This window comes from Thunnus thynnus, chromosome 7 (assembly GCF_963924715.1).
Source record: "Thunnus thynnus chromosome 7, fThuThy2.1, whole genome shotgun sequence".
NCBI lineage: Eukaryota > Metazoa > Chordata > Actinopteri > Scombriformes > Scombridae > Thunnus > Thunnus thynnus.
Window position 1 is genome coordinate 6,230,990 of NC_089523.1, and position 16,169 is coordinate 6,247,158.

General features: G+C 40.9%; 1 protein-coding gene across 3 annotated transcripts in view; it reads left to right on the forward strand.

Annotated features, from left to right (window-relative positions):
• The window catches only part of LOC137185691 (chloride channel protein 2-like), a 161,569-nt gene extending 145,723 nt beyond the window's left edge, over positions 1–15,846 (forward strand). For all 3 annotated transcript variants that reach the window (XM_067593993.1, XM_067593995.1, XM_067593994.1), the window contains 4 exons: positions 451–489; positions 2,270–2,374; positions 8,691–8,777; positions 11,341–15,846. In XM_067593993.1, the coding sequence (XP_067450094.1) occupies positions 451–489; positions 2,270–2,374; positions 8,691–8,777; positions 11,341–11,535 (426 nt within the window). In that variant the 3' untranslated portion in view covers positions 11,536–15,846. The remainder of the gene's footprint in view (positions 1–450; positions 490–2,269; positions 2,375–8,690; positions 8,778–11,340) is intronic.
• The last annotated feature ends 323 nt before the right edge of the window (positions 15,847–16,169 follow it).

Consider the following 16,169-nt stretch of genomic DNA (forward strand, 5'->3'; position numbering starts at 1 on the left):
AAACAGCGTCGGCAGCGTCAGTCTGTCAGTTATGAGCCGTGAGGTCTGAGCGCGCCGCAGATCCATCATTATAATGATCATCTGCTCTGACATCTCATACATCACATCCCCCGCACTCATTAAATGTACTGTAGTCGTTCCTTTAGTCACTCATTCCATTTCTGTCCATCTGTCTCAAGACGGCAGCGCAGTATAAAGCTTATGATGGGATGCTTGGGTGATTATGTGTTTTCAGTGTGTCATTTGACCCATTGGTACAGTTGAAAAGTACAAACAAGTGTTTATTGAGATTATAACACACTGGACGCCATTGTTTATGTATCATTTGTTTACCATCCCATCACTGCTTGTGTATTTGTGTTGTACTATTTGGGTTTCTTCATGATACTGTGTGCGTACTGTAAATGTGTTTTCTTTACTGACAGCTCTCCTATTCTTTCCTCTTTGCAGGACGATGGAGATGTGGAGGATGACATGACCATCAGAGAGGTGAGACGGGCAGCTGCACAAAACTTAAAACCAATTAGAATGCAGCATTAAGAGATCACAAGCTCAGAGATGAAAACAGCTCATACAGTTAAATCTTACCCTCCCTCAGAGATTAACTACAACCTCTGGACAAAGAAGTTAGTCAAGTCTTGTATATAAATGCTATTTTCTTAGCACATTTTATGTATTTATTTGATTGTTTATTAAAGGAAAACTACAGATTTTACACTTAGAGCAAGATCTGCCAAATGAAAGAAGTGACATCAACCAGAACAACATGGGCTTGGAGATTACAATTTATAACAGAAAGCCAGGTTTCCAAATCAAGCACATTGAGTTTTCAAGGCACAAGCATTTGCCAGGTAGGAAGGGTCTTTTTCTTTTTTTTTTTCTGTTTCACATGTCCCCCAATCTCATGGAAGTGCAATGCCATTTAATACTGCACTTTCAATACTTTCTTTAAGGGCCTAATGTATTTCAAAATGTACCCTGCCACTGAAACAATAGCCTGGGTCACCCTGCTTTAAAGAAGCCAATTATATTCACTCATCAAAGCTGAAAGTCAGTGAGGAGTTTTGATTGATTTTTTTGGTGGGGCTTGAAAATTGCCACATTTATAGGTATTAAAGGACAAGACTGACACTTTTCTATATTTTATTTATATTTACTATCAGCACATCTCATGAAAAGACCAACATCCAAAATATATTCTTCTTTCAATGCTTTCCTGCCTTGTCTGTGGCACCAAGCTCATAGTTCCATTTTTAAAAAGGGCTGACTAATTTGCTAAAACAGCTTGGCACTGTAGTTTTCAGTAAATGTTACTCAGACAGGACAAAATAGCCAATGCAGTGCAGTGCAGTGCAGTCAGGCTCATCTATGTGTTTTTAATAGTTTTTGGACAATAATAGACCTCTATGCCACAGAGGAATAAGATATATCAGGCTTTGGATACACAAACAATTCTAGTTAGTACTGTAGGATCAGTTAATTGTAGTTTTTTGTCTTTTTATGAGATTTTTTAGCAATAAGAAAATTATAAAATATCACCAATCTTACCCTTTAATACCAGCTACTGTACCAGAAAACTTTGGATTCTTGGTGTCGGTCTATATTTGACTATATTTGTCTAAGCTGAATCTCAGCTTGCACTTGATGACATCACGTTCTGACAGACTCTACTTTTCAGATTACTCAATATCCCCAGACGGGCCGATTACCCTGGACTCTTATATTTTTGGATATGACATCATTCATAATTCATCCATCAACAGCACCTCTCATTTCCTCTCTGTCAGCCTCATATTCCTCTCAATTTCTCCCTCTATCCCCTCTTTTTCCTCTCGGAATCACTCATCGCTCACTTCTCATACGTCTGCCTTGTCATCGCGTCTCACTACCTCTCCCTTCCTTGTTCGCCATTCACCTTCCTCGCCGTCCATCGTTGTAGGTCTCATATGATTTATAGAGTCATTCAGCGCATTGCCCGGTCCATTGATTGTCTATCAGAGGGAGGTGATTTGTCAGGAGGTGGTATGGTATTATTTGATGCCTTTGTCTTCTGATTAGTGACTGACAGCACACATAAAGGCATGGTCTGTTAGCAGCATCTATTAAGCATGCTGTCACTCCAAGATTTCCAGTCAGACAGTCAAAAACTTTATGGGTGGGCCCTTTAGGGTAGCTTCTTCTTTTTTTGTTCCTCATTTTGTTGGCAGTTCTTCAGTGATGTTGTTTAATTCTCATCACTCCACTCCCTCCTCCTTTGTGTGCTCTACAGATTGCAGAGTGGGAAGAGAATCAGCTTGATGAGCAGGTCAACTTCAACAACTGCAAGATCGACCCCGCCCCGTTCCAGCTGGTGGAGCGCACGTCGCTGCATAAGGTCTGATTGTAGATCCAGCTGTTGTTCAACCTCTGTGTGATTCTCATATTAGAGCAGAATTATGTATCCTTGCACAATAATTATGAAGGATGAAGGATTATATGAACAAGTGCATTTATCACTTATTTATTGATTTATGTGATCAAAATGATGCACTGAAAGTCATAAAACCATCCTAAAAATAGTAATAATGTCAAAGAAGAAAACAAGCTCCATAACCGTCTGGAAGTTACAAGTTATGACTTTTAGTCACTGCTCAGACACACTAAATGAGACAGAATGGACTTTGTTAAAGATCATCAAAAAATTCACCACTGACTTCTGGAAGAAACAGAATTTACCTGCATAGCCAATTAACCCTTTAAACCTGAATACCTTTCGGGAGGGGGGGGGTCTCCTAAATCTGGACAAATGAACTACTGTTGATCTTTAGACCCTTGCAATGACTTTTGACATAAAGTTTTAAAGGATTTAATACATTTTTGAACTGACAGACTGCTTTGAAGGTAAGCAGACATCATATTGGTGATGTCACATACTGCTGAGGACCAATCAGGAGGTTTTGAGTGTTAAACTTTTAATAACTAAATACTTACAATGAAGCCATATTTTCAGGGCTCCCTTGTATACTCTGCTGTGCATTGTGCCTAGATTATTTTTGAAAATGACCACAATTAACATTTCATACTGTAGTATTAGCAGTTGCAGTCTGTGTAAGTCCTACACATTGCTAGTGTCCTGTGGGCGGAAACGAGTCATAAAAGGAAAACAAAGGATTCTGTGATTAGGAAATTCATAAATCTTCAGCATTTTGTTCTCTGGAAATGGGAAAGTTTTCTTTTATGCTTTAGTCTTTGTCATTCAAGTACCAGTGTGACGCCAGCTTCATTCCACAATACAAACAGAAGCTCTTGGAAAGTGAAGTGCCACCAGTTCCAGCACTGCAGATACTACTGATGCTCCTGTTGTGTGTAGTGACATTGAAGAAGCATGCAAACACCTCACACTCAAGCCAAGTCTCCCCTACTGCGTGAAGGAGAAAGAGAAGATTAAGTAAAGAAGGGAGCTTTAGCTCTTTAGAGCTCGTGTTGATTTAGTTTTCTTACTGCGGCACCGTCACAAACGCTGGAAGAGACCAGCGCACACACAAAACACATTTCAGTGTTGAAACTCACTTCCTACCAAGCATACGCACACAAACACACACACACACACACCCTCACTCTTTGTGGTTTGCCAGTGGCTGTGGCAGCGCCTAATGTCCTCCATTCATAACGCTACCTTCTCTCTCTCTCTCCCTCCCTCATCCTCTGGGCTCTGTGTGAATACTTTTTAAACATTTAAGAGAGGGATCCTGCACCAATCCATCTCCTTCCCCTCCCTCCGCTGCACACTGCCAAAAGCCAATACCACGCACAATCTCCTTCAGCATATTAAACACCGCCCGCCCGCCGCCACTGCCCGTGCTGTATGCCGGCATGTGTGTTTCTCTGTGTGTGTGTGTGTGTGTGTGTGTGTGTGTGTGTGTGACTGAAGTTATTCTCTCTACATCCCTGCCCTGCTCTCTGGATCTAGCTTCCATTTATCCCATGCTGTTTACTCTTGTTGTCTGTGTTTGTCTGCGGGCCCTTTTGGAACAGACAAATCTGTTTTCTCTGAATATTTACATGAGAATATGTTTCTTCAGTCACTGTTGTCTGGGTTTTGGCCCAGGGCCGCTGCCACACATTAGTTCATTTGAGGTAGTGGGTAACAAGACTGACTGTGTACATTTTCATCAAAAAAAGGACTCTTGAAGCTGTTGTTGTAGATATTCAGCACAGAAGCGACAGTGAAATGGAGGCTGTATCGCAGCACTTTTGGCCTCCACCAACACCTCCCTCACCTGCATTGATGCATCCGGAGGCGGAGGACAAAGGGGAAATGAATGAATCAGACCTCAAACGCATTCTCTGGAAAGGTTTTTGCTAACTGAAATCCAAAAACGCATCTCAAATTCTGATATTGCTTTAATTGAATAAATATATGGATACAGCCCCAAGTTCATGAATGAATCAGTAAAAATATCTTGTAGAGAGAAAAGACACAAACATATATATGATGTACACACACACACATATGTATATATCACACATATAACAAATATTTGGCCTATAACAAGAGATAGATGAACCATTAACACAGACACACAGGATTAGTACTTATATTTCACTATGTCTTTAAAGGGTTGGTACACCAAAATTACAAAATAAAATAAATAAACAGATGGGTGACAAATGAAAGTTTATGTTAAGTGTATTAGTAAGTTGTGGGGTCACGACAAGTCTCCACAACACCTTCAGTGCTCAGCTAGAAGGATGCAGCATTCTTCCAATCAATGTTCACTCATTTGGTGTTTTGATGACGGTGGTTGAAACTGTCTAACATGTTGCTCCAAAATCTCTTGTAGATGTTCATTTGGGTTGAGATGTAGTGACTTTGAGGGCCATACCACACAGAGGTGGTCTGACATTTCTGCCACTACTCCAATACAATGGAGGGTGAACGTAATATCATTTGTGGCACTCAAAGCATTCAGAAATTGCATTTAAAAAATTCAACAGCAGATTCTTTCTGGAAACAATGTCCCAGATACTCCAAATAATTCAGACCTCACTGTCAACAGATTTCTTTCTGACTGTTTCTTCATTTGAGGGTCGTTTTTTGGAAATATACACAGCATTACTTCATTATTAACTCGATTAATTGATTAACCATTTTAAAAATATCAAAAAATTGTGACTGACTGAATGACTTATTTTCTCAAACCAACAGTCTAATCCCAAAGATATTCACAATGTAATAAAGAGAAAAGCAGAAAATCCTCTAATATGAGAAATAAAACCAGAGAATGCCGCCTGAAAAACACAGGAGGTATTAATCAACTATCAAAGTAGCTGCCAATTAGTTTTCTGTCAATCATGATTAATCATCTAATGTTTTCAGCCCTACACTACCGGATTGTTGGTTGAAATCTCAATGATGTTTTAAAAATATGATATTTTAAAAGCAAGGCTAATGAAACCAAAAGAATATGTGCATGGCTCATATTTTATCATTTTGGTGAACTGACACTTTAAAGGTGAAATGGGATCATTTTTAAACAATACATAATTATGATACAATAAACAGATGAGAATATGTTGGTGATTATTCGTAGCTTCTTGTACTGGCAATGCTTCTCTATACAAACAGAGGTTGTTGGCTATTGGTGTGACTCTTGTTTGTTTAGAGTCTCTAATGTCTCAAATGACTGCGCTGATGATCAATTGATTGTAAAATGCTATTAGTAGCACCTTTAATCAGTGAACTGCAGTTTAAATGGATGTGAATGGGTTGAATTGGAGGTGAGCTGATTCCATCCCCAGAGAAGCTACTATATCCTCCTGTGGGGAAACTCTTAGACAGATTATGTTACTGCTGGCCCTGGCCTGAAAACACTTAACAATCTTTTCCTTGGCACAGCCTCTGTTTGCTTGGCACAGTGGGATCAATTTCACAGTCCCCAATGCCTATTCTGGCTACACAGAAAGTCCCATTAAACACTAAAAGGGTCTAAAACAAAAAGGTCCAGTTGGCATCAGGCCTGCAACCTTCTGATCCGCCACTGAAGTTTTTGACCTCTTGCTCTTTTTGCTTTTAGCTGCATGTGGCCACATTCCTCCATGGTAACTCTAACAGTGGAGATAAGATTAAGAAAAAGAAAGAAGAAGAAGTACTTTATTGATCCCCGTGGGGAGAATGATCCTCTGTATTTGACCCATCCTATACACACAAACTAGGAGCAGGGGGCAGCCACAGTGTAGCGCCTGGGGACCACCTCCACTTCTTTTTACAAGTACCAGTGGTCAGGGGCACTGACAGGAGTATTAACCCTAACATCCATGTCTTTGATGGTGGGAGGTAACCAGAGCACCCAGTGGAAAGCCATGCAAACATGTGGAGAACATGCAAACTCCACACAGAAAGGACCTGCGTTCGAACCAGGACCTTCTTACTGTGAGTCAACAGTGCTAACCACTGAGCCACCGTGCTGCCCCTTAATTAAACTTTAATGATCCCAGTGGGGAAATTGTGTCATTGCATCAGCAAATACAGTACTAGTAGGGCAGAGAGGATAAATGGAGCAAAACAGGGTCCTATAAACATGCAAAACCAACATTTCCAACATTAAGTTAAAAAACAAAGCAGAAATTAAAAAATGAAGACATGAATGACACTAATAGCACATAGACACACTCGAGTTCCATCAACTCCAACTAAAGCAAGAAACTAAGCACAGCAAAAAGGTTTCATTAATACAGCCATCTTATCCAGTGCATCCTACATGCGCACACTTCTTTATAGCATGCTTTCTGGCCTTCTTTTGGTTTCTCTCAAGAGATCGGGCTACTTTAAGGGACAGATGTGTCCACAGCTGCTCTAAGTAACAAAAAGCACAACTGGCTTAAAACAAAATCTGCTGATGCCTTTAAATGTGTGAGCTGTAATCTGTGTTTCACATTTATTGAGTTTAAAACTAACAAAAGAGGAATATAAATATTGTATTAATTCTAATCCTCATATGGCTTTGATGCAGGTGGTTTGGATCAATCGGTTTAAGACCTGCAACTTTCTTGATGTAATGATGGAATTAGCTTCGGCACTCTTCTTATAAATGAGTCTGTAGCCCCTTTAGTCAAGAGACTCATCACACTAATATGTTCAACCTGCGTTTGACCTCATTCATGAGGCAGCTGTCACAGGTTAATGTGTGGTCATCACTGTCACAGACTTCAGTCTGCAACAGGAGTTCTATACGCATCGTTGCTAAAACATAGTTAGAATTACATGTTGGTAGCAAATAAAACAGTGTTTCAGGTCTATAAAATGTTTAAACTTGTACATTTATTCACAAAAACCAGGCAGCATCTGACTGGCATTCCATTCAGATCACACGAAAGACTGTGTTGGTCTTGAAAAGGGTTACAAGTTTGGTTTCATGGATGTGTTTTAGAGTACGTCCACACTAAACGCATCTTTTCCTCTTTGTTTCAGCCTTCTGTCCAAACTAAAACGGCCTTTTCTCAGCCAAAACACAGCTTTTTAAAAATGGCCTCCAGAGTTTGTGAATCTGAAAACGCTGGCTTGTACAGGGTTAAATGAGATTTTGCAAAATCTCTGTCTGATGATGTTCAGTGAGGGTCGGGGCTGTGTGTCAGTAAAGTTAAGAAGGCCTCTAACTTTCTGTGATTGTTCATTCAAATGTCAATACAGCCAAAAACACAGCATAAATGTATAAATGTTGATTTTTGTCAGACAACATCTGGATAGTGTTTCATACTGGCTTTAACGGCCGGCTGTCCAGTCACAGCTGACTGCAGCATAGAAGACAACTTTCTGTTATCTAACTTGTTCTGTGATCATGCATTTTAAATGTCAGTGTAGCCAATCATATGTCTTTATGTTGCTTTTGACAGACGATGTTGCAATCACGTTTGTCCTTCTTACCAGATGGTGACTGTAATGTGCAGTTTTGTGTCTGAAATAAGGATGAAGAAGAGGAGATTTAGTTTTAATGTTGTTCAGGTGTTTCACTTTGGCCACAGGTCTCTACTAAAACAACCTGGAGACACTAGCATGGACGCAAATCATTTTCACACAAAAACAGCATTTTAAAATGTATACTGCTCAAAGTAGTGTTATAAGCCATACTTCTCCTCTTGCTCACTGTATTTGTGTTATTTTTTATTTTGTTTAATCCTCTGCTTTTATATTAAGCCTTGATTATTTGTTCTTTTCCCTCTGCTACAGTTTAACAAACTGATAAGCTTTATCTAAAGCACTTTCTATCAGACAGGCCTGGATTATGATATTATGTGCCAGTTTCTGATCACCTCTGATAAAGACCTTTTGCTTGAAACATGGTTAATCATCATCATCTAGCCATGTTACTGAAGATTTTTCAACGTACTATCTTGTCTCTTTTCTCATTTTACTTTGATCAGAACACACTGTGTTAGTTTCTAATCAGTGCGGGCAGATATCTAAACTGTTCTCAATACCATGAATGTCCCTGTGCCACATTTCCGAAAGCAATCATGTCCCATTTTATCCAGTGTGAATGAGGTTGTCAGTGCTGGATAATTGAAGTCAGTGGAGCATTTCTAGATGTTCCCAAACTGAACCTCATTTTCTATTGAAAGTAGGACCCCTGCACAGTATTGTCTGGCTGGGTTTTTTTTTTTTCAGTGTTATTCATAGACTGTTTCCAACCATTTCTGCTGTCTTCCTCCAGACCCACACCATCTTCTCCCTGCTGGGCCTCGACCACGCCTACGTCACCAGCATCGGTCGGCTCATCGGGGTGGTGTCCCTCAAAGAGGTAAGAGCCCCGTTTATAGCTCGTTTTGGGATGTCTTTATTGTTTATTTCTGCAGCATTTTCACACAATTGTTGTACATCGCTTTATCGGATGTCGTGAATCTAAACTCACGATCCAGTTTTTGCTCTTTTCTTCGATACGTAGCCTGACAAGTCGTGACTGTCATCATTTACACAGGCAGCATATTTACTGCTTTCATAACTGTAAAATCACTGTCAATAACATCAGGAGTGCTGTCACCATGCTGCGCACACACACAGAAGGCATTTCAGGCAGCATTAATGATTCCTCCTCCCTCTGCCTGTTATGTACTGTGACAGACAAAAGGCTGCTTAATATTGCTGTCTCTATTTATTTTCTCTGTCTATTCTCTGTCCCCCCTCCCTCCATCTCTCTGTCTCTCTCGCTCTCTCTCTCTCGCTCTCTCCATCTCTCCTGCCTCACAAACAACTGACTGAAAACCCCTCGCTCTTTGTGAATTGGCCAGGAAGTGGTGAGAGCATTGTTGCTAAGTGCAGTGCTGCTTGCCTGTTCCTGACATTTAGGCTGTTTTGTTCTGCGTTCCACCAGCAGACAAAAACCCAGCCAGGGCAGATAAAGCCCAGCCCCCCTCCTCCCCCCCACCTCCCCGTCTGCCTGTCTGTCACACAGACACGCTGTTACATCACAGCCCCGCTGCTCCTTATGGAGGGGAAGAAATGCGCTGATGTTTGTGTGTGTGATTATGCTGCATTATTTCCACCCTACAGAATGCAGACGCTATTCTTTTCAATGCTGCCACAGGATCAGTAGCGCCCAAATCCTTCACCCTATCAGCCACTTGACAAACTTGTCCCAGCCAAACAGAAAGTTCAATAATACACTCGCAGAGCGCAGAGAGACGGGATTAAAGACACTGCAGAGCAACAAACTTTCGCCCCATTCCAGAATGTTGAGGAGATTGGATAATATTTTTTTACATTTTCAAACATTTGGGTAATTATTTCAAAGCTGTTTAAAGCCAGTGGATTCTGCATTTTGAAGATGCAAGATAGATGCGTTTTTCTGTTTCAATGGATGAAAATCTAAACGCATCTAGATTGCATGTTTTGCTCTCTGGACCAAAAGAAGGTGCCTTTGCAAATAGAAATAAGAACGAGGTTGGTGTGTCAGCGTTTTGTTCCTATAGTCGTCACTCCTCTGCAGCCATGGTTACCACAGTCTACAGATTTCAGCATAATGGCCATTTCTTTAGTCTTCAATGCCCCAATCTATCGTGTGGAGCTGATTGGATGGTTATCAATGATAGAAATTCTCATTCATATAACATCACCTCTAGATTAAATTATTTGGTAATGCTTTATTTTATGGGTCCGTAAATCCCTAATACTTTTCCTGGAAAGAACTGTGTAATTTGTCACTAATTATGGGCCCAATAGAGTGTTCAGCTTATTCTGGAAATCAAGAACTACTTTTAAAATCAACATAACTAAGTAATCTAAAAATGTCCAAATTTTTGGCTGTACTTTCCTCATAATTTGTACCAAATGACATGGTTCTTCCTAGGAAACTTTCAAGAAATTATGAGGAAACTATTAGGAAATAAAGTGCCTGTAAAATAAAGCAATAACATCTCATTTTGTCTACAAGGTCTGTATCAAAAATGTCAAAAAACAGAATTGATGCAGAGGTGATGGTGTTTGGTTGGTAGTTTCCTCTTTTGGACCTCACACATTTGGAACTCAACATTGTGTGACATGGATCCTATGTCACACAACTTACTACAACTATATACAGTTGTAGTAAGTGTAGTAAGTTCAGTTGAAATTGCAGAATTTTTTTTAAATTAATGTGAATTTATGTCCAAATTTTAAAGTTTTATATAGTTTGTAGATGGTGCTTGCAAAACCACAAATCTTCTTTAAAGCTACAGAATTATGTTTGTGTCAAATTGCTGCAGCAATGCAGTCTCTATCAAACACATGCAGAAATCAAATCTAAACCTACAGTACTCCCTTTACCAAAAAAAATATAGTTTGTGTAATCTCCTGTTTCATCCGCTTTGATTTTTTCCTATAAATGATTCCTTTATGAACATTTCTGAAAGGGGGACTGCAGTATGTACTGTAGCAGAAGGAGGTCTGACCCCGTGTTTGGATGTTTTTTAGATCTCCCTTCATTTCTGCTGCGTGTAGGTGGCAGGGTGAGCAGCAGAGATTAATAGATGTGCAGTCATTCCATCCTCTCCTTTCTCTTATTCAGTGAAATGTTTCAGCAGACCGCAGCGAAAGTCAAAGTTACTCTGACCTTCCTTTCCAGCGCACACTGCCCTCTGATCATGATCTTTCCCTCCATTACATCTTGGAGAAGAGATTCCAGTGTAAAACAGAAAATGGCTTGTATGCCAGCAAATCAGATTGTAAACTAAAAACATGATCTTGCACGGAAGAGCAAGGCCAGTGCAGTGTTGGGGTTACCATTTTGAAAAGTCTGTTAGTTGGGTGAGGCATGTACCTAAATTATGGTGACAACTTCATGAGTTTCTGAACCTTCTTTTCTAACTGTCTGGTCTTTCTCCGTCCAGCTTCGCAAGGCCATCGAGGGTTCTGTGACAGTGAAGGGTGTGAAGGTGCGTCCTCCTCTGGCCAGCTTCCGGGACAGCGGCACCAGCAGCAGCGAGAACGAGGTCACTGAGCTCCACAAGCTGTGGGACCGCCACAAGAGCATGTCGCTGCCCCGCGAACACACCCCCTCCGAGTCCGACGAGAAGTCCCAGTGAGGGAAAGTAGAGGAGCAGGAGGAGGAGGAGGAGGAGGGAGTAGGGCAGGTGGAGGAAGAAAAGGAGGAGGAGGCATTGAGGTCTTGAATCCCCCAAAGCCACAAACATGCAAAAATCCTCAGGGCTTAGGATCAATATTTAATTCTGGAAAGAGTTCTACTGCTACTCCAGCCTCCTCACAACTCCTCATCTCTCTCCTCATCTCCTCCTCTCCACCTCCAGCACTCCTTCACTTCACGGACCACCCAGTGCTTTCTGTAGGAGCCTCGCACTGACAAAGCCAGACACTCCACGGGGGAGCGGAACACAACTCAACCTGTGCCCTGCTCTCCATTTACCCTCGGGAACCCACAGCAGAGAGAATGTGGATTTGGGGGGGAGGAGAAAAAAAGACACATAGTCAATGGTCAACATGGTAATCAAGGGACTGGGTTGAAATCTTAAAAAAAGGGATTTTTTTTTTTTTTTTTTTTTAGAAGACTTTGTTTAGCTCGTGTATCTTTAGAGTTAAAGTTTGAACCGACAGGACCTACAAAAGTTATCTTTTGAATGAGTCTTCCACTTGAGTAGAGAAATTCAGCATTGACGACAAGGAAGAATAATGTATGCGTGTGCTACAAGTGTGAGTGTATGAAATGAGAAAATGATGAGTGTGCATGTATTTGGAAGAGGGAGGTAGCAAACGACTATTTTTTTTATCGCCTTTTAAACACATTTCAGTCTTTGATTTCCTGCTTGAATAATTTTATTGCCGACTGATCAAGTTGTCTGGGTTTAACTGGAATTTGCTATGGCGCCATTTCTTTGTAAATTTCACTACAGTTTGTCCCTTTGACAAGGATTGGACTCACATGGGGACAGATGCCTTAGTTTTCTGTATTCTCATGTTTCCATTTCTCTCTCTTTTTCTTGGTATTCTCATCTCGTCACTGCGAGTCTTAATGGTCAGGTTGAGAGTACAGACTATGCAACCAGACATGCCTGTTGGCAGCGGCGGAAGTACCTGTAGCCCTTTTCATAATGTACACTCCTTTCATACGGTAGCTAGAGCCTTACATACACAGGAGACACATAGAAACACACACAACGATGGCGGTGATGCGCTCCGAGAGTCGAGGTTTTCTGCTTATCTAAATATAGCTCTTAATAACCGTTCCAGAGAAGGTTGGGCGGATGGAGAGGGCAGGAAGTGAGGGAGGGAGGAAGAACGGGGAGTAAATGGATGGCTGAAAGAATGAAGACATCATTACCTAACCAGCTGCTCTGGGCCCTCTCATCAATCTGCCTTTGATCGCCATGTTAGCTAACCTCCATTACTATCAGAGACACAGTAGCCCCCCCACCACCACCACCAGCTATATGATGTAACGGTCCAAGGCTGAGGCAGACACTGGTCTCAACATACACAGCACTAGATGACAGAATGTGAGCAGTATCGGCTTGATTAATGCGGACGAAGAGCCTGAGTGAACTGAACAGGTGTAAAAATCCATAAGTGACTATTAGTTAGTAGTCCAAGATGAATTGCAACTATTTAAAAATCAGCTGGTTTACCACTATAAATCCAAATTACCACTAAATATTTGCTCCTGCTACTACCCAGCGTGGTTGACTGATTTAAACTTGAACTCGAGCCAAGTTTTAATGACAGCATGGTTTCTGAGTCAGCAATCAGTCTGACATGACAGATAACATATAAGTACTGTGTATTTAATAATTCATATCTGCCATAATGCTTGAAGCTTGTCGGTGTGCTGTCCACTCATCGACAGAAAAACATTGATTTGTTTTCCCTCTCCTCCATCCCTCCGTTTCTCTTCGGCTTCCTTTTTACACTTGTGTGGGCTACTCGCCCGAAATACATCCTTTAAAGGTGCAATATATGACATTCGGCCCCACTTGCACTAGCACCAGCATCTCAGACCAAAACAAACATGCGCGTTGTTTTCTCAATAAAGTTGGTGGGGGAAAAAAGAAAGCCCCTGAAGAGACAGCTCACGAAACTCAGATCTAACTGTCAAATTGTCAAATATGGATCTTTGTGATGTTTGTGATGCGGCTGCCATGTTGGAAGTGGACGCAGAGGATGCTGAGGGACTCACATGCACTAACATGCACGTTCACATGCACAAACGTGCACGCGCGGCCCGACCGGCTTTCAAAACAAAGAAAAGAGAAGCTGGGATTACAACACACATAGAGGGAGTGACTTCACTCTCATTACTCCACTATATCTTGACATAGGGAATCGTTGTTATCTGACATCTAGTGGGGCTGAATGTCGTTTATCCCAACTTTAAAACACACTCCTTTTTTAGTTTTTATGTTGTTTTTTTGGAAAGGATGCCCACTACCACCCACAGAATTGCTCTACTGTTTGAATGCCTTAAATACGCACAACTCCATTGTCGTTTCCACATTCGATGCGTTGCATGGATTTTATTTTTGGTGTCTTGTCTCGCTAGTTGCCGCTGAAAGTAAAACACACACACACACACACAGTTAACAGCATGGCTTTGCAGTAGGGAGTGCATGTGGGATTAGTTTTTTACGATCGAAATGTACCAAAAACAAAACGCTTGACAAAAACTAATATGGGACGAGTGAATGATGTTGCATTTTAGTATATTCAACATCTTCTGCCTGTATGTTATGTGTATCTTTTCTGTCTCTTCTTTTGTACTTAAAGTAGATTGAGATTTCCACTTTGATTGGCATCTTTCATTCATGCAATGAGCTTTATTCATGGCCTAATTTTGGACTGGGGGTGGCGTCTTTTGGGTTAGCAAAGTTATACTCACAGATTAATATATTTAACATCATGGCTGTAATATAAAATCATAATTTAATGTCTTAATCAATCCTTAATTGTTGACTATTCTCTAAGAGATTTAGGGGCTTGTTTTATATTTGTCTTTTTTTCATTATTGATGATTGATTACTGATTTTTGTGCTGCCTTTTATGTTTTTTATCTTTTGACATGCTGTCTGAAACATTTCAACCATGTCGAAACTCAGACATTTGTACATTATAAATAACACTAATGCGGTGAAGCCTGGCACTGGCTGCCTAATAGGAAAAAAAAATGTATTTGTAAAGCCAAGGGAAGTTAATGTTGAAGGGACCAGCATGTGGTCTGTTGGTGACATGGTCATTCTACAAGTGCCTGCATCGACTCCTCTTCTTTGTCAGCTGGAATAAGCAATCGACATCCAAATGTTCGGATGTGGTTTTCTAGTCATATGCATGTAGACGAGGCACTTTCCACACACACACTCAGAGACAAATATGTAAGCGAGGTGGATGATGTGTCAGCGCGGTGTGCAATTATCACCATGGCAACCTGTCGTCATCGTCCCCCTCCCTCCAATCTGCTCGCCCCGGGGACTGACCGAGATCCACTCGTGTGATTTGGTTTTGTTCATTTGTTTGTGCTTTTCATTGATTTTCATTATTCTGCCTTCTGCCAGAGCCTTCCCCTCCGCGGACATTTCAGAGTTTTTCATCTCATTTGCTACCAGACAGATATAGACCAAGGTAGACGCATATTTATTAGTCTGTATTAATCAAAGTAGAAGTTGTAATTTTTTTTTTTCATTCTTTTTATGGATGATCTCCTTGTAGGTAATCAATTTGTGCAATAACAGTTGTTCATCTCACTTTGTAACCCAGTTTTAATTGATGACATGAATGCAAGATAACCTTATTTTTGTAAAGAAACCTGAAAAGTGTAAAAAGATGTATGTATATGAGGAGAACTGACGCTCACACGGGAGCTTTTGTGTGATAAAGTGATGTTTGATTGACGATTGAAGGGGGAAGATTTCCCAGAAGCCTCAATAAACGCTGTCAGAATCTCACTAAAATCAGCATTAAAATATTTAAGACACTGTTTGCACCTTAAGGTGTGGTTTAGATTTTGAAACCTTGGCTTTGGGAAACCTTCCCCGTCTGGTCTTAAAAGGCTCTCTGGTGAATCCTGCTACATAAATGGTAGCTGGCGCTCTTATACAAGCCCCCCCAAAGCACTGATGCTGAGTCTGTTTTATCATGCTCCCCTCTGTCTTCTCCTTTAGTCTGAGGGGCTTTGATAAGACCACCTCCTCACATCAGTTACTGAGGGTTATCTTTTATCCGCTCCTTAGGGCTCTTAAGGACTGTACATTGTACATACTGGAGGGCCTCCACTACGACGAACCCTGAGGGCCAAACCAGACAGAGCTGAACAAAATCCAGAGCTATTTTTCACACAGAAAAATTAAACTTTGTTTTGTATATCAGGGATGAATAAATGAGATTTTAACAAACAAGTATTTTGCTGAAGACGACTTATTGTCTCGCAATCATTTTGTGGTTTCTGTCTCCCAGGACATCTGTTACTCTGCAGCTGTGTTTCTTTCCTGTCTGTCCTCTTCTCTCCCCTCGGCAACAGCTGGAAAGCACCTGGAGTGTTGTTTTTGTCTTCCACTGATACTCCCAGTGGGAAAGCACACACAGTAATGCCACAATAATGTTCAAGTTAGTTCATTTTGTCCCAAATCTTTTTATAGCTTAGAGAGTCAAAGGCTCTATATGTAATATTTGTTTCCAACCCTGCTTTTGTCTGGAAGGTTCCTCAATGCTCTATACTGCA